This window comes from Phragmites australis, chromosome 15 (genome assembly GCF_958298935.1).
Source record: "Phragmites australis chromosome 15, lpPhrAust1.1, whole genome shotgun sequence".
Taxonomy (NCBI): Eukaryota; Viridiplantae; Streptophyta; class Magnoliopsida; order Poales; family Poaceae; genus Phragmites; species Phragmites australis.
Window position 1 is genome coordinate 410,504 of NC_084935.1, and position 18,963 is coordinate 429,466.

The 18,963-nt window shown below is 39.5% G+C and overlaps 1 protein-coding gene and 1 pseudogene across 2 annotated transcripts; one reads left to right on the plus strand and one right to left on the minus strand.

The window, feature by feature from the left end:
• Window positions 1-1,424: 1,424 nt before the first annotated feature.
• On the minus strand, window positions 1,425-10,859 carry LOC133892648 (lon protease homolog, mitochondrial). Of its 2 annotated transcripts, XM_062333542.1 has the most exons (21): window positions 10,445-10,584; window positions 9,804-9,847; window positions 9,512-9,577; window positions 9,203-9,394; window positions 9,041-9,106; window positions 8,918-8,959; window positions 8,243-8,365; window positions 7,651-7,749; window positions 7,118-7,183; window positions 6,951-7,037; window positions 6,614-6,653; window positions 6,347-6,518; window positions 6,145-6,269; window positions 5,759-5,889; window positions 5,557-5,661; window positions 5,299-5,412; window positions 4,577-4,744; window positions 4,204-4,305; window positions 3,434-3,700; window positions 2,387-2,905; window positions 1,425-2,180 (listed from the first exon to the last, which is right to left on the minus strand). In XM_062333542.1, the coding sequence occupies exons 3-21, from the start codon at window positions 9,527-9,529 to the stop codon at window positions 1,986-1,988; spliced, it is 2,631 nt and encodes an 876-aa protein (XP_062189526.1). In that variant the 5' UTR covers window positions 9,530-9,577; window positions 9,804-9,847; window positions 10,445-10,584; the 3' UTR covers window positions 1,425-1,985. The 2 variants fall into 2 exon arrangements, with proteins under 2 accessions (XP_062189526.1, XP_062189525.1); XM_062333541.1 differs by lacking the exon at window positions 9,804-9,847 and having other exon boundaries at window positions 10,445-10,859.
• Window positions 10,860-11,750: 891 nt separating this feature from the next.
• LOC133892336 (probable glutamyl endopeptidase, chloroplastic) lies at window positions 11,751-17,733 on the plus strand (annotated as a pseudogene).
• Window positions 17,734-18,963: the final 1,230 nt, after the last annotated feature.

The following is an 18,963-nucleotide window of genomic DNA, read 5'->3' on the forward strand; positions in this document are numbered from 1 at the left end:
CAACACAAATGAATGATCCTAATAGTCCATACGGTCGCAATGGCTAGTGAAATTTTCAAATGCTCTACCTAATTAGTTGACGGCCGATCGTGTGGATCCAAACTCACGGACAACCGAGCGTAAGCAGGCTGTGGCGACTGGCAATGGGTCCAATGAATATATGAAAGAGAAAATTTGTTAACTACCATTGCAAAGAACTTGAGTTACAAAATACCATCTCAAAGCAATTTGAGTTGAGGAATACCATTGCCGTTACTTTTTCTATCAAATACAAACGCAAAGGAGTTTTAGGGAGAGAATTGATTCTAAAATGCCTCAGTTGCCCCTGCCCGTTTCTTTCTATCCCACAATATATCCTGATTCCTAAACCTAAACCACTGGCGCCACGCTCCCGAGCTCACCCCGCCGTCGCAGCCCCGAGCCCGAGGGATCGGGAGGATCACGCCGTGACGTCGGGAGGCTGAAGTAAAAAATGCTTATATCTAGGTGTTCTGACGTTGAGATGTGACCAAAATTCTAATGTGTTCCAAATCCATGTCCAAAGATTCATGTCCAACTATCGAGTTCATGCAGAAAATTGTCAGATCTCCAAATGAACCACAAGGTTCCATGTTTTTAAAAGGATAACATTTTCAAATTAAATATACTTAGAATGAATACATATACAAATTCGAATCAAATATGTACTCGATACAATCAATATCCTTAGTAACCTGCGTGATGCGAAGATATAAGAGCATCTCCAACCAAACCCTCTTCTCACCCCTATCCTATATTTGAGGAAAAATGATGAAAATTGATCTCCAACCGACCCCTTTATTTGAGGAACCCTCAAATCTTCTCCCTCACCCCCTACATTTAGGGGCTCCTCATCCAACCCCTCATTTGGGAGGGAGGGGAGAGAGAGAGGAAGAGAGGGGAGAGAGAGGAGAGAGAGTTACCGGATATTAATAAAATAGAGGTGATTCGAATATATGTGGTCAAATATGAGGGGTCGGTTGAAATACGTTGAGAAATAGGAGATAAAATCTGGATGAGAAGCTCCTAAATAAGAGGAATAGGGGGTCAAATATAAGGGCTTAGTTGGAGATGCTCTAAGTCACTTTATACAAGTATACAATTACAATGCGAGTAACCACCCCAAATCGTAAGGCTCTGCGAGTGGAAAAGCATTGCATCCAATTACACTGGTAATGGAAAAGGAAAGAGTGAAGCCGCGATCAAATACACTGGTAATGGAAAAGGAACGAGTGAAAGCACGATCTGTTTGGTTTGAGCAAAGCAGGCAACGATATCAGGACTAGTTTCTCCCTCTGGTTCAACTCAAGCGATACAGCAGAATCTTTCGAGGGATACCGCACGGCGAAATTGTTGTGAAAACAAATTTTCGAAGCATTGATTTTGAATAAACATTACTCACAATAGACAGCATTCATCATATTTTATTCTCTCTCAGAAGCAAACGGATCTTTAAAAAGGTGACCACAAATCCCCATTACAGGATCATCAGATGCATACGAATTCTCGAGTAGAAAAGATTAAAGAAGTAAAGCCAGAGTTCGCACCAAATAGCATATCACATTCCACACGAAAAGCAGATCCGATCGGATCACAGCACATTCCACGAAAAAAGACGCTACTTGGCCTTCGCTGGAGCTGGGTGACACAGTCGAGTGGGGACCGTGGGGAGACGACGATGGTGTCCACAACCCATTACACCAGGGTGCGAGCTCCTGGATTGCGCATGTGTGGTATGTTAGTTCAGCACTTACATGCTCTCCTTTTCTTATTCGTAATACCACCTGAGCTATCTCGCTACAACCTCGGCAAAATTTTCTTAAATTCAATGTCTTCTGAGACAAAAAAGAAAAATTGTCATGATGTCAATTAAGCTAACTCTTGATCTTGCTAACAATGGTCTGGCTGCAAACTTCTTTGGTATTCAGCCTTGTCCCAAGTCCTCAAACAATCTGGACACTTGAGCTTCAGCTGCTAGCTTGTTTCTGTCCCGCATCGCTCTGAAAAGCTAAATCATATATTTCACTGTATGTGTCAACAAAATGAACTTCGAGGCCTTCCTTCACATTAGGAGCAAGCTCATCGTAATCCCTTTTATTCGCTGACGGAAATATGAGTGTCTTGATTGCACTTCTTCTTGCAGCAATGGTCTTCTCTTTGACCTGTTACAGAAGCAAACATATTGCGCAAGGGTGAATGTCCAGTGTTCGTATGCATGAAATACTACAGAAAGTTCCTAATCATATCAATATCATCATGGCATGACTGATCATTTCAGTATAGTACTATATATAGTTGGTTGCATTTGCGTAAACAATACAGGAAAATGTAAACACAAGCTTGAGTAGGGAACACATAGAAAACATACCCCTCCAATTGGGAGGATTCTGCCAGTTAACGTTACTTCACCAGTCATTGCGAGGTCCTTCTTGACAGGCTTTCCCATAGCTAAGGACAGCATTGATGTGATCATGGTACATCCAGCACTAGGGCCATCCTTAGGGGTGGCCCCTGCAGGAACATGCAAGTGCAGCTTTGAGTTCGCAAAAAATAGATTATCTGGCTCTTTCTCTAGTAATATAGCTCTGCCAACTGTGTGCGCAATCTGAGCACTCTCTTTCATGACATCTCCAAGCTGTCCCGTCAGCACAAGTGCACCTTTCGCTTCGCCTTCCTCCACTTTTGCTGTTTCAATGTATAAAGTAGAACCACCCATAGCAGTCCAAGCTAAACCCATGACCACTCCAACAGGAGTCTGCTCATATATACGCTCAGCCTGGAACACAGGTTTCCCAACAAAATCATCAAGGTTTGATGAATCAACCACTACCTTCTCAATTGCCTTGCCTACTGCCTCTTCTTTAGCTCCCTCTGTACCCTTGTTACCCTACAGAATACAGCAATCAGTAACTTTCGAACAATGTGACTTATAACCTTGTGATACATTATTGTTCCCAACTCATGAGTCCTGAGAAACAGACTTATCTTTATAATTCACTAAGTCAGCTAATAGTCACATCCATGGTTTTTAGAAGCCAACATAATGGCAAGGGCACAGGGAACAACAGTAAAGTCCAGTCCAGTACTCTACAAAGTTATAATTGACTTAACCATCAATAGATTAAAGTCTGTTTCAATGTAGTTGATTTAGTTAACTCTTGGCCATCATTGATAGGTCAACAAGGATACAGCGAGATAGCTATATATTTGACTTAACCATCAATAAATTCAAGTCTATTGACCCAGCTGCCTGCTAATTTAATAGCTCCCCTAGGCCAAGTGTAAGCGTTGTGCCAGACAGAAGAACAGATACCACATATTTCATTCGGTTTGCACATTAACAGGGGAGCACTAAGCTAAGAATCAATACTTTTGTTTAAAAGAAACATGATAAAATCAATGAATATTACACTACCTCAGATAAACTGGCTTCTTTGGAAGTTTCAGTTGGATGCACATCATGAACTACTGCTTCTTTCCTTAAATCCACTTCATTAGCTTCCTCAGAGGCAGGTTTAGTAATATTGTTGGCCAAGGAAGCGTCTTCTACAGCAGGATCCTTCAAATTCTCAACCTTCTCTGCAGCACTATCAGCAACAGTAGGTTCCTCGCTTGCTGTGACACTGAGAGCCTCTTGAACTGGCTCATTTGATACCCCTTGGCGAACTAGCTGTAGAGCTATCTACAAAGGGTAAAAAGGTAGTAAAGTATCTTGAAGGACTGAGTTATGATCATATTGAACCCGGCAAAAAAAGAAGATCATATTGAAGAGTGAAGGATATGAATGGAGGTATTGACTCTTCAACCTAACAGTAGCCTTTCATTCAAATGACTTGAGATTGCTTGCACATTACCAACAATCAGCCAACATATACATGTCTTTTTTTTCTTCTTTTTGAGGACTATGCATATATTTGTTTTTTTCCCATTACCACGGCTACACCATTCCAGGGTGCCAAGGAATGATGACCAAAATAAAAAAGTTAAGTCTGTTTCAAATTTAGTATTGCTAGCAAATACTAATGTTAAACGCACTAGTAGCAAAATACAAGAATTGCTATCGGATAATCCAAACAAGACAGGATTGTAGCTCTCCTTTCTTTATAGAGTAGTTAACTGCTCCTTTTCTTTTTGATACAAGCTAAAATTTATCGATAAATCATTATGCTGAAGTTATTTGCGCACCTTACGGTAAATTTTCTCAATCTGCTTTTGAAGGTTCCGCACTCCTGCTTCACGGCAGTAATTTTCGATAAGGGCAAGAAGAGCAGCATCTGTAACTTCAACCTGTACATTTGTGGCTGACAGTTAAGTCGAAATTAACAATAAAATGAAATTACAAAGAAGAAGCAAGTTTATTGGGATATTTCACATATTGCTGAAACTCAGTTCCTGTATAAGTCAGGTGGTGCAGGTATATGGATATTATTAGTCTATTATTATGAAAGCGATTTCCAGGTCATTTATAGAAACAAACAGACTAAGAATTTTTTATGATCCTTTCTCATGCATATAATATTAAATGATAGGAAGATTATAAGAAGGCTGTCCAAGATACCTGTTCCGGTTTAATGCCACAAGCCTCTCTAGTATTCTTCTCTAGATAGTCCTGAGCAATATGCATCTTCTCATCAGTTATATAACCAGCTATTGCAATGTTCTCCATCCTATCCAGTAATGGATTTGGTATCATCTCAATAACATTTGCTGTGCAAACAAACAGAACCTAATTTTCATAAACAGAGTGTCAGAGGATGACTTACAATAATTAAGTTGAATAGCCTAATCATTAGAATAAGAATATCATAAACAGAAAGTAGCATGACAGAGGTAGTGAAGCAGAACCAAACACAAATGGTCCAAACAACAGCATTACAAGAAGATGGAAAGGAAGAGCATAATGAGCAAGCCATGCACTCAAACTGTACCAAAGACCATCATACTATTATGTAATCTCATATTCTCATCGCATAAAATAAACCAAAATACACAACCTATGAATTACAACTTACAGTAGCATAACCATTGCATGTGATAGCACAATAACCAGCAAATGTACACACCTAATGATACGAGCCAGATGCATCAATGTGCCAAGAGAACGCAAAATTATGAGATGGTGATTACAATTATTAATCTATTGATAAGGTTGTTGAAAAAGACAAATTCAATTCAGTAATTTGGAAGAAAAGATTTTAACGTGGCAACAGGTTAAATTGCTGAGTCAAACACATGTATACAGTCAAACAGGCAGAACTCTCAAGGGAGCAAGGGACTAACCTTGGATAGGTCAATAGGAACATCAAGGTAGTGATCTAGGAAATTAACATTCTGCTCCGGGTCGAGAAGTTCCAACAATGCACTAGCAGGATCACCAGAATGCCCCCTCCCAAGCTGCCAGCCAGAAAAGGTAACCAGTTGGCCAACAAAATAATTGCTGTTGAAAGTGTATTTAGTGTCCGAGTGCATCACAGGCCATTATGCAAGTAAAGTGCAGGGCACATTAGCATCTCAAATGAATACCAGTTGTTAGAGTACCTTGTCAATCTCATCTATCAATACTAGAGGATTTGCTGTCCCAACAGATTTAAGACATTGCACCATCTTCCCTGGCATTGCACCAACATACGTGCGCCGATGCCCCTAAGGTTGTTGAAATGTTATTTATACAACCAACGTGTCTGTAGAAAGATATGAACCACTGCAACTGTACAAGACATCATGAATATTTGTTTAGTACCTTGATTTCAGCCACATCAGCCAAACCTCCGACAGAGAATCTGTAGAACTTGCGGTTCAATGCACGTGCAATTGAGCGACCAATACTGGTTTTACCAACTCCTGGCGGCCCAGAAAGACATATGATTTTTCCTGTTGTAGATGATGATGATGAACGAAGTCATTGGTAGAATAACTATGGACGGACAGTGAGGAACGAAGCAAGCAATAAAATGTAGTGAGCATTGTAGCTATGCTAAGAGAAATGGAATTGTGAATACTCAATGTCATTTCTTTTCATGTATATGACACAGCTGAGGATGCATTAATGCAAACAGAACAACACTTAAACTTGTCTACAGGCTGAACCCAATCGATAAACCAGGAAATGACGACGGTTAATCAAACCTTGTGAAGTCCCTCTTAACTTCCCAACTGCTATGAACTCCAATATTCTCTCTTTAACATCACTCAAACCATAATGGTCTTCATCAAGGATTTGTTGAGCGTGGTGGACATCAAAGTTTTCATCACTGCAATAGAAAAGTAAACACTAAATAAGGCACAGACATATGATGGACTTATCTCAAAGAAAGGTGGATATACAAACCTATAATTTCCCCACGGCAATACTGTCAGCCAGTCCAAATAATTGCGAGTTACATTGAACTCACTAGAACTGGCTTCTAACAGCTGAAGCTTGGTAAGCTCTTCTTCAATGACTTGTAAAACATGAGTAGGACACTTGTCCTTCTTTGATTCAATCCGTTCCTTAAACTTTGCTGCAACACATAACTAATAAGTCATTTCTGTGCAATCCCATGGGTGATAAAGCATACCCAAAGATAATAAGAAGTGTTATAGTTCAAGAACAAACCAGACAATGCTGTTTTGTCATCAGTCTCCAAACCAAGCTCCTGCATACACGACATATGCAGAGTAATTATGAAGAGCAAACAAAATCAGATCAACCTAGAAGCACGAATGATTAAATTTTGCATTTCGTATGCTCATCTGGTTCAAGAAGCAGAAACCAGATGTTAGCATTTGTCGATTGTATATCTAGCATGGGAAGGGATCATTGACCATCAGGCTTTTCAATAAAAACAGTGGCATGAAACTTTCGTGGCAGATTCTACAATAGTAATAATACGACTATCATAACACACGGAACATAGGTAGCCTGATAGGAGAAGCAGCAAATAATGAAGTACCTTCTTGATCGCCTTAAGTTGCTCATTCAATAAATAGCGTCGCTGATCTCCACTAATTTTTTCTTCGATAGCTTTTGCTATGGATTGCTGAAACAGAAGTATATTAAATATTAAGAAGGTTGGACAAAACATGATATCTAATACTGGAAGATAAGACAATGACGTACCTGCAACTTACTAATCTCCATCTCCTTCTTTACTAACTCAAGAGTTAACTTCAAACGCTTATATACCTGTTCCAGAAACGTAAAATATGAGTGTAAGAAGAACCAAATTCCAATGATAGATCAGTAATTCCACATTTCTGTGTGTACAAACTTAGAATAAGAAAGCTAGGATGCAATCAAAATGAAATATGACCTTCAAGAAAATGTAATGCTGGTGAAAAGAAGCTGTACTGATGTATTCCAAAATCAATTTTCCACAATAGTACTCATGTTTTTTTTTTGGTGGGTTTGAAACAAGAATTTTCTAGTCAAGCAACCAATAACTATTACTGTCCTCTGGATGTTTAATTTAAAGAAGGCAATGAGTGAACAAGACACAAAATACAATAATCTTCTGCTAAATTTTATTACACTGATAAATTGATGATTCTGCTCAACTATGTTGCAATTCAAATTGTAAAAGGGCAATGGCTCAGCGGACAAAGCACACATGATGAAACAGTTATAAAGAGGAGTTTAAGAAAGCTTCTTACATCTAATTCCTCAAGCACCTCCTGGCAAAGCAACTTGTTGGCACCAGAGATAGCAGCACCAAAGTCTGCTAACCTCGGGTAGTTAAAATCACCCATGTGCTGAACCAAGAGAAGCCACTCAATTGTTAAGAGTAAATCCAATGGCATCCAGAAAAACAAAAACTTATATCATCAAAGCAATTAAAATTAACATATTGGTTGTACGATCGGGGATTTCTACGGCAACACTTACATGGACACATGTTGTTGACTCTATTCTATCAAGGTTACCGCCCGCCATTACTGGTAGGTATAGGTAAAAGGCAGGCAACAAAGGGTATACCTATACTAGTCATATCCCAGTACTCAGCCTGGTACTGAGTTCCCTGTCTTTAATCCATTCTCAGCAACTAAATAGGATGGAATGATTTATCAGAAAGTTATATTATGCTCACTCTGCCTATGTTGGATGATTAAACAGTATACCAACAACCAAAACACTGATTTCATCACAAGTTCAAAAAATGCTGTCATGTCAAATCAATTCCTAACCTCAAGTAAATTATAAAAAAATCAGATGCATATTAAGGAAAAAAGGTTATGCAGGTCAGACCTGTGTATAGGTTTGCACATGATCTTTCCAAAGGGAACTTGTCTTTAGAACTTCCCTTAAAGTTGATATAACTTCAAATGTGGTAGCTTTTATAACATCATCCTCCTTGTTGTAGGGCTTTTCCTGCAAAGGGCAAGTTAAATAAGAAGTTGCAAAGCATATTCCAAAGAAAACGTAAAAATCTTACATTGGTTCATGGTGACATCACGTTTAACTAAAAAAATACTTCACCACAAATGCAATTAATCTCATTTATGCCTCCTAAAATAAACAATACATAGCAGGAAAGACAACTTTTACATCACTAAAAAACCTACAATGGTGCAACAGCAAACACAAGATAAGATATGCAAAACAAAGGAGATTTTTAAAAAAACAGTGCCCTTAGAAAACCAGGTCATGCCATTGATAGACAGAAAATACAGATATTCTGAACTTTGGTATGTGATATGCTTATACTCTAGATGCAGCTGGAATGTGCAGCTATAGCAGAAATCGGAATTACACAACACTTTCCTTCAGCTTTATAAACACACAATTATAGCTTGCAGATTCTATTTAATGTGAGCACGTCCTTTCCATGTTGGGGGACAGTGGGTGGAAGTAGGAATTAGATGCCCATGATAGCAAGTAGGAGATACAGAAGAAACCACGAGAATTGGTGAGTGGAGTTACCTTTAGATGGTCAACTTTTACTGTGAGTGGATCCTCTTCAACCTGCATTTTTTGGTATCTTAGTGAAAACAAACCAACTTAAACCCGCAGGCATTAAATGGCACGCAATCTGAAGTATCTCACCATCTCAGTTATCCGTAAACGCCGGTGACCAAGTAGCACTACCTGATCCCCTTGAATGCTAGTAATCTACAGAAACAACAAACATTAATTACAGAGCACGTCTTTGAGGGACTGGGGAAACATAATTCATTACCAATAGTATTTTGAAAATAGTCAAATCACCTGAGCAAGCGTCCCAACTTCATGAAGGCGCTTCAGCAGATCTTTCCCTTTGAGATCATCAATGCTTTTCTCTGAATCTGAACCAGTCACAATATTAGGGTCAGTACCTTCTTCATCCTTCAGTAGAAAGGCACCAGCATACGGAACTGATCTTTTGCGATTTTCTATTAGGGCTTGCAACAGCTTTTGGTCCTGAGGGATTTTCAAAGAAGAGGGAAAAACACATGATTTTGAAGGGAAATGATGAGATTATACATTAGAGAAGATGTGAAATTGATTTCACCAACTGCAGATTGCTGAGCAACATACCTTTACATAGATCGGCATGTAAAATCCAGGAAAGAGCGGTCGATGTGGAAGAGGCAATGCTACAACCTATTTTAACAAGGTGACCATGACAAAGTGAGAGAAGGTTATGGCTAGCAGAATCACACCACTAAAATGTACACATCAACTGTTCACTACAAATTCTTCTACTACCACTTTAAAGTTCGATATCAAGCTAAGATGAAGTCATGAATATATGTTCGCTTCAAAAGAGAACAAGAACGGTCTCCAAGAGAGATAAAGATCTAAAAGGTGAAAGGATCACAACATGAACCTTGGTGGGAGAGAGCAAGGCCCTTCTATGCTTCAGGAATGCCCCTACAAAGCCCATTTTTCATATAATGATGGCATTAGCTTTAGATACTTTAAGAAGTTATTATAGACCTCCGATATACAACTAAAGCAAATCGATCACATCAGCCCCAAAATAAAACACTTGCATCCTAACTAAATGCAAGTCATTTTAGCAATTCGGAATTTCGGATTTGTCACTAGATGTGTGTTTTCAAAATCCATCATATGGGCACATCAAAAAGAGCCCTCTACACAGGGTCAGGGTGTCTCCATAATAAGCTCTCTGCACAGCTCTACCGAACTAACTAGAAAATATATGGAACAAAACCTATTCAATTTAGACAAAAGGAACTCTGGTACTTATCCTGGTGCCTTTATTTTTGTAAATTTTTGCACAAACTTATAATCCAGAGTACTTCCATGCTCGGATTGGGCCATGGAACTTAGTTTCGAATCCAATGAGCCGCTAGCACACTAATGAGTTACCGGTTCATTTGCGTCTGAGCTACTCCGGAGATGAAACCAAAATGCAGTCTGCTGCTACTTATCACACAATCCAAGCGAATGGCTGCTGCAAGCAACTAAACAAGCGATTCTGATCCAAACGAATAGAGCGCGCACCGTTAAGCAGTCCTCAGGCCGGGGGTTGGTGGACACGATGGCGGAGGACGCCTTGCCGTCCGCCTCACCGTCCGCAACGGTGGCATCCTCGGCCTTCGCCTCCGCCTCCGCCGCCGCAGCCTCGGAGTCGCTCGCGGAGGAGTTGGAGCAGAACCGCGCCCTCGTCCCTAGCATCAAGCCGCGGCCGCCTCTCAGAGCCCCGAGGACCCTGAGCAGCGGGGGCCTCACCTCCGCCGCCGCCGCCGGCGGCGCGGCGGCGAACCGCGCCGGGAAGAGTGCTGCGGCAGCCGTGGCGGCGCGCAGCATGGCGGATACGTGAGTTCCGCGGCGTGATTCTAGGGTTTTCGACGAGGAGCAAAGCGAAGTTACGGATTTTTTTTTTCCCTCGGTTTGGTTGGGGAGGAAGAAAGGGTTAATGAAAGAAAGCACCAAACCACGAAACCCTTCTAAAACCCTCTATTTTTATCTTTGAAGCCAAGACGATTCCAAGAACCATGTGAAAACCAGTTCATTTATACGGCTTTGAAAACATAATATCAAGACTATAAATACAACACGGTCAAAGAAAAAAACTTACATTTTTTATACACGATTCACTCTTATTGATCGTATAATTTTATAAATCTAGCTTAGTAAAAAACTTATATCTCGTATAGTTTTAGTCATCTTTTTATTGTCAATAAATTTCAATAACATAAATTAATATTTTTAAAACGTATTTGATATATCATATTATTACCAGACAATGTTAATTTTTGTTCGTCGAATTATCATACCTGCTAATTGTTATATATATATATATATATATATATATATATCTAATTTTAAGTGATTTAAAAATTACAATCCTTAAGCACTTATCTAGACCTGCTAAGATTTAACATTCCAAAATAACTACTACTCGTACACCTATGTGTATCTAATTTATCTCCATGTTTTACTTATTTCTTACGAGAATTTGCGCATGTTTTGCTTTATGGACTATTATTTCTGTCATCATTTACACGTAACATAAATAGCCTTAACACTTGATCTTATTCTTGCACCTTTATATTAGATAAATGAGTAAATTTTATAAAATTATATATTCTTTCGTATGAATATGAAAAATTACACATCTAAAACATGGGGCTTAAAATGTGTAGCTATTTTATACATATGCCTAAGCACTTAAAGTTTTTTTTTTAAGTTTACCCTGGATAGATTTGATAAAGACCGAGACATATGAAATTGCTTTTTAAAATTTATTGGAGCAAGAATATCGCCAGGCTTCCAAAGTGACAATAATTGCTGTAGTTTTTTTTACATTAAAAGGTGTATATCCACAACGAAGAGCAAGAACACTGAACACCCTACAGTTGCAGTCTCAACCTTCAAACATCGGTTCTCCCATGCTTCCTCGGAGATTAGACCGGCGCTCGTGCTTATCCCGTGCAAGTTCCATCGCCGCATCATCTTCCTCGGCTCCGCCCCATAGGCTTCTGCGCCTCTTGCCTCGTCGGAGCCATGCCAAGCGCATCGGCCTCGCGACGGAGTGCGCCACCGGTTGTCTCCGGCCCTGTCCTGGAGGAAGACGATGGAGGTGGGTGTGTGTTTGTCCTGCGAAAAAGATCCGAGCTTTCGTTGATCGATATGGCCATGCTGGTAAAAATTGGCATCTTTGGCTTGGATTATCTGGTTGTTCAGGTAGAGATGCGACATTAGGTTTATTCGCATGCTGGAAAGGGCACAATTTTGGTCGTCGAACCTGTTCGTTTGGGTAATATTCAGTTCAGTCAAATTTCCCTTGATTAGTTCGGAGTGGGCTATAATGTTGGCCAATCGGCATAATTAGCGGGATGCAAATTTGTGCTAACCTGGCAACGTTTTTGGTTTGTGTTTCGCTTGTTCTAATTGAAGTTGCTTTGGTTTTGTCTATCCACTTGCAACTTCTTTCCCGAGAGAATTAAGAAGTTCAGACAAAGAAATGTTGATTCTATGGCATAATTAGCAGAACTGTATTCCAGTCTGAACATGCAATGCCTATCTGCAGGTTGCGGGTATCGTCTTCCTCCAAAGGAAATCCAAGAGATTGTTGATGTGCCACCTAATCCCAGTTACCATATTTCCCCTCGCCGAGATAGGATCATGTTCTTAAAACGTAGACCTGCCTCCATTATCAGAGCTTGCTAAACCTGATAAAATACTTGCTGGCATATGGATTGATCCAAGTTCTAATACAAGGAGTCGAATGTAACTAATGGACATTTTTTCTTTTTTGAGAATACGTGTTTGTAACTTTCCTGCAGTTAATTCGCTGCTGTTTTTTAGGTCCTTTTATACTGGGATTAGTATCCACTTACTGATGGATGATGGAACTTTGGGTCCAGAGAAAGTGGTCAATGAATACAGTGATAATGCAAAGATTAAATTTGTAGGATGGTAAAGTTCCTATTATTCTTTAACTTGCCTCTTTAATATATAAACGTTTGTGGTTTGCTGTTTTTTCTTCCCAACCATGTCCCTCTTCTATCATTCTGGATTTCAGGTCACCAGATGGTCAGCACGTCGCATTCACTGTGCGTTATGAAAATGAGGTGATAAACTGTTGCTTTAGAGTATGAAAGGGAGCACTTCTTGGGTGGTTAATTGGTTGATGATTCTATTGTCTGCTTGATGCATCTGAGTAGGTGGACTGTGGCAGCAATTTAGCATTGTGGATTGCTGATGCAGAATCTGAAGAAGCTCGACCACTTTTCAAATCTGCAGACATAAGATTAAATGCTGTTTTCGAGCTGTGAGTGCCAGCAATTCCCAGATGGATCATCTTTCAGTTCTTTTTCCCAGATGGATCATCTTTCACTTTTCAATTCATCTTGTGATGTTTTGCAGATTTGTATGGGTGAATGATTCTACTCTGTTGGTTTGCACTATTCCTTCATCACGTGGAGATTCACCTATGAAGCCATTGGTTCCTTTTGGTCCAAGGATTCGTTCTAATGAGCAGAAAAACATCATTCAAATGAGAGCCACAAAAGAAATGTTGAAAGATTTGCATGAAGAAGAATTGTTTGATTACTATGCAACCTCTCAGTTAGTAATTGTCTCAGTGGATGGAACAGTGAAGCCAATTGCCCTCCCTGGTGTATATACTTCTCTTGATCCTAGATCCTTCACCAGATGAGAAGTATTTGATGCTCACGTATGTCCACTGGCCATATTCTTCTGTTGTCTTATATAAAAGGTTCCCGAAAAAGGTCAAGTTGTTGACAGTTGATGGTAGATTTGTCCGTAAAGTTTGTGATTTGCCTCTTGCTGAAGATATTCCCATTGCAGCGAACAGTGTCCGTAAGGGAAAGCATTTAATCAGGTGGAGGCCTGACATGCCTTCAACATTACATTGGTAAGCTTAACCTTTCACTTTATGATGCTCTGCCTGTGAAAAAAAAATATTATTACTGTTTTCAATCTTGATGAGCAAATACTAGGCAAACTTGATAGAACTAATGCACTTAGACATTTTTGCTGCATTTCGTGGCTATGTTTTGAATCCTTTTGCTTTCATGGTGTTCTAAGGTTAACTGTGCTGTTGTATTCTCTTGATAGATAATGGAATCAGTTGCTTATGAATTAAGGCATATTGTTTATTGCCTGTTTGCCATGCAATCGTGATGCCTTTGTTAGATTAACCATCAAAATTAGTTTGAAATAAGAGGAAAAATACATCCATGAGGAGCCTTTCCTGAGGGACGAATACATTCATGAGTGGCCTTTCCTTGAGTACTTCATCCATAGCCTTGACACATTCTAACCTAGCCATTTCTTTTGTATGTCAGAAGCAGTCATCATACTACTAATAATCCCTAATATATTACATACTAACTCTTACTGAGAACCAGTGTTATTTTCTCAAAGTCATATATCGTATTGTCAAAGGGCGGAGGCACAAGATGGAGCAGATGCAAACGTTGAAGTATCACCACGTGATATAGTTTACATGGAACCTGCTGAACCTTTAAATGACGAGAAGCCTCAAGCAGTCAAGCCTTACTTAAACTTGACCTTCACTATAGGTATCAATCTACTGCCAGGCTAGCCCTTCCGTTTCATGATGTCATGATGGCAACATTGGTTTATCTTGGCTTATATCTTTTGCAGAAAATTTAAAATTTGACTTGATATATGTATGTTGAGAACTATGAACGTCTTAGGATAATTGTTTGTGTCCTCGAACTTGAAACACATGAATATACTTTCTTGGGATGCTCATGCATGCCCTAGCATGCTACAATTGTTATTTTGGTGGTCAACTCTACAGAAAGATCTCTTGGTGCTACGGATTGTATGCTCTGGTCTATGAATATTGGTACAAGACACGGAGAACAAGAACATGGGCTATATCCCCTGAATGCAAAAATTTTAGACCACGGGTATCATTTGATAGATCTTCAGAAGATGCCCACTCAAATCCAGGTTCTCCAATGATGTGCAGAACTCCTGCAGGCACCCTAGTTATTGCAAAAATTAAGAAAAACTGTGAAGGAACTTACATCTTACTGAAGGGTCGGGGTGCCACACCAAAAGGAAACGTCCCATTCCTTGATCTTTTCAATGTGTATGTATGCCTTTATCAAGTATTTATGCTGCATCCCTGATGTCCTCTTTGTTATATTATTTTTAATCGATTAACATAACATGGAGCACCACCTATTTTGTTGCAGAAATACAGGAGAAAAAGAGCGGATACGGGAAAGTGGCAAAGAAAAGTACTATGAATCTGTTCTTGCACTTATGTCTTACCATCCTGGTTGTGAACTGCAGCTTGATCAACTAAAATTACTTGTATCTAAAGAGTCAAGAAGAGAACCCACCCAATACTTTCTTAAGATTCGGCCAAACAAGAAGCAAGTCCAGATTACAAACTACCCCCATCCATATCCTCAACTGGCACTATTGCAGAAAGGAATAATCAGATACCAGCGGAATGATGGTGTTAAACTTACTGCTACACTGTATCTGCCTCCAGGCTATAAGCCATCAAAAGATGGTCCTCTCCCATGCCTCATTTGGTCTTATCCTGGAGAATTTAAAAGCACAGAGGCTGCTGGTCAAGTCTGTTGCTCACCTAATAAATTTGCGCGCATTAGCAACAAGTCTCCTCTTCTTTGGTTAGCTAAAGGGTACAGTGTGCCTTGCTTGATCTTATTGATTTATTGGTATGTTCTTTTTGTATTATATATTTACCTTATATTGAAGCATATTACAGGTTTGCTATTCTTGCTGACCCAACAATCCCTATAATTGGTGAAGGAACCAAGAGGCAAACGATAGGTAGTGTTATATTTGTTATGATAAAAGAAAATGTGTTTCTACTGCTCTGTACTTTGAAGCCGGACCTTCAATTTTGTAAAATACATTAATTGTCAAATACCCATTAGTCACATACCCGTCTTGTTGAACTTGCATCCTCTCTTTTTTCTAGAAAAACATGAAGGTACTAGATATAATGCTATTACTTCCTACTTAGATGGAGTTGTGGAAATATTTTTTGCTTTTCTCAAGGTACATAGAGCAGCTAATTGCTAGTGTGGAAGCAGCGGTAAATGAAATTGTAAGAAGAGGGGTAAGATTTTCTCTTTCTTTATTTTTATGCAGCTAGTTTCTGATTCGCATATCCATATATGGGTCCATTTGCCTTCTTAGAGTGCTTTCAGTGCTCTCTTTCTATATTATCCTGTTTAGGGGTTAGGTATGAAATATAAATAGAAAACTTGCATTCATAAAGGTCTTGGATCATTTGGAAGCACTAAGCACAGAAAAACGATGATGTGATCCATTAGGAATTTAAAATAATATGCACCATACTGCTCAGGGGGCCTCCAATCATGCAAATGGTGTTCTTCTTCAGGTTGCTCACCCTGACAAAATCGCTGTGGGTGGTCATTCATATGGTGCACTTATGGCTGCTAACCTCTTAGCACATGCTCCTCATCTTTTGTGGAATTGCTCGCTCTGGAGCTTACAACAGGACACTGACTCCATTCGGCTTTCAGGTTCAGCCTGACTGTATAATACATATCCTTCCTCTAAGTTGAACATGTTTTGTTGCCTTCTGACTCGTCTCCCTTTTCGATTGAAGAAAGAGGTGAGGATGCTCTGGGAGGCCACTGATACCTATATTAAGATGAGTCCTTTTATGTCAGCAAACAAAATCAGGAAACCAGTTCTACTGATTCATGGAGAAGATGACAGCAAAGTAACAACAGCAATGCAGGAAGCAGCTGTAGCTTATGGTGTATCTGAGTTCTGAGCGTTTTGTTTACCCTGTGGCTTTAGTTTGTTATTCAAAACTAAAAATCTTTGGATATTTTTGCAGTCAAGTCAATTTTATGATGCCTTGAAAGGTCATGGAGTGCCATGCCGTCTTGTGATTCTCCCATGTCAGGGGCACCAGTATGCTGCAAGGGAGAGCATTATGCATATAATTTGGGAGACAGAAAGGTGGCTGCAGAAGTATTGTGCAAATAATTCTGGGAATATCCAGGTTACGGAGACCAATACTGAGACACCACAATCACCTACTAATGGTGTTCTAGCTTGTCAAGATTTGGCCTTAAACTTCACCAAGATATCTACCTTGGTAAGCCTTTTCGTGTCATAGAGTCGCCTTTTCCATTAACATAACCTTTACTGGTTCTTTGTGTGACCTGTCCACATCTTTTTTTCTCGAACCGGCAGGAGAGCTGCCCGTCATTATATTAAGAAGGAACAAAACAATTGGTCCAAAACAAACAACACAAAAAGGAGAGAGAAAGAAAGGAAAACACACCCAACACATACAACAAGAAGCTAAGGTAAGCCACCAAGACAAGAAATCGAATGGAAAAGCACCACCATCAGACTTCGACCTACAAGTCCCGGAGGGTGGACTGCACCCCTGGAAAGAACAAGCAGCCATACCGGAGACTTGGGATCCACCAGGAGCTCAGAAATACCAGAAGACATAGCTGCCCATCTCCACCATGCCGAAGACCTCTCCACATCTGGCCTTAAACTTTTTTTTATTTGTGTTTGGATTAATATGCATAGAATACATTTTGGTAACATTGTAAAATTAAAAATTTGCGACTGGGACATGGCATGTTTTGTAAAATCATCTTTGTCTTTTGCGACATGTTATTCCTTATGTGGCCATTCTGAGCTATTGAATTTTAGGCTGAAATACGCCATAATGAGTGCCATTCAGTCATACAGATATATCATGTTATTTTCCACTTATGGTTAAGTTATGAATTCTAATGTGCCATTCAGACATTTGTGGTTAAATAATGAAATCCGTGACATGTCCTTTTGCAGATCAAGTTGATGCAGCTGGCATTTGCCCAAATTTACCTGGGGATGTTAAAAAATTCTATGAAATGATATTGATGGATTTCCATGCAAATAACAAAATCATCCTCTGGCTCCATGTAAAGATTTCTTCAGAGTCAAGATCGGTGCGTAACTCCACCAGAAGAGTACTGCTTCATTCATGGCTCTTGGTTTTTCATTTCATTCTTGTAACAAGTAACTCTGGGTTCCCCTCAAAAAAATAAGGAACTCTGATCTGGGTCAGTATTCAGTAGTTGTGCTTGTACATGCTGTTACACATCATTGATATATCTGTATAGCTTGGGAGTCTCATCTATTTAATGTTAATGTGATCTTATTTACAAACTGTTATACCATTAGGCTAGGGATGTACAAATGTAAGACCAGAAGGCACACCATAATTTTAAAACCGTTAAATATGATATGGCCAAGGAATATTTTAACAAGGTTTGCTTTACCGACGTCTTGATGAATCCTCGCATAAGCAGCATGACCAAAAGTTTCCGAATCTCACTCTGACATGTGCTCTTGGTACAAAATTACAAATGCTAAACATTCAGCGGTCAAAAGTTGTGTAAGGTGAGTTTGCCAGACTAAGCAGAACCGTGGCAAAATTGCAAAAGGGAAAGTAGAGAATTTGCTTTGGTAAATATTTTAGGTTTATCTGATGACGCCGGTAGAATAATGACCACCGCTTCATCTTCTTTGCTTCTTCTACATGGAGTATTAGATGCCTACCTATCCGTTTCATGTAAGCTTTGGTCATGAAGACAAGATGATGCTCTGTTGCCGATCCCGTGCAGATTAAACGCTTTGATCGGCTGTTTGCAAAGTATTCTCTTCAGATCACATAAAGTACTCAAGGAAATAGACTTGTCAAGATGTGAATAATTCTTTTAAAAAAATTAGAACCGAATAATTCTTAGAATTATTGATATGTTCTTTTGACTGCCTTCACCAGCAAAGGCTTTCAGCTACTGTGCAGGCTTTGATTCACGTCAGTGGTATCTTATTTGTTGAGCTCAGAGAAACTTGGAAATGCTGTATACTTCTTTCTTATTTGAAAATCCTCGACCTATGGCCAATGCGGTAATGCCTAGTGGATGCCAGGACTTTGTTTTCCTCAAGCCATATTTTATATTTCCTTGGACTTTTCATGATACCGTTTG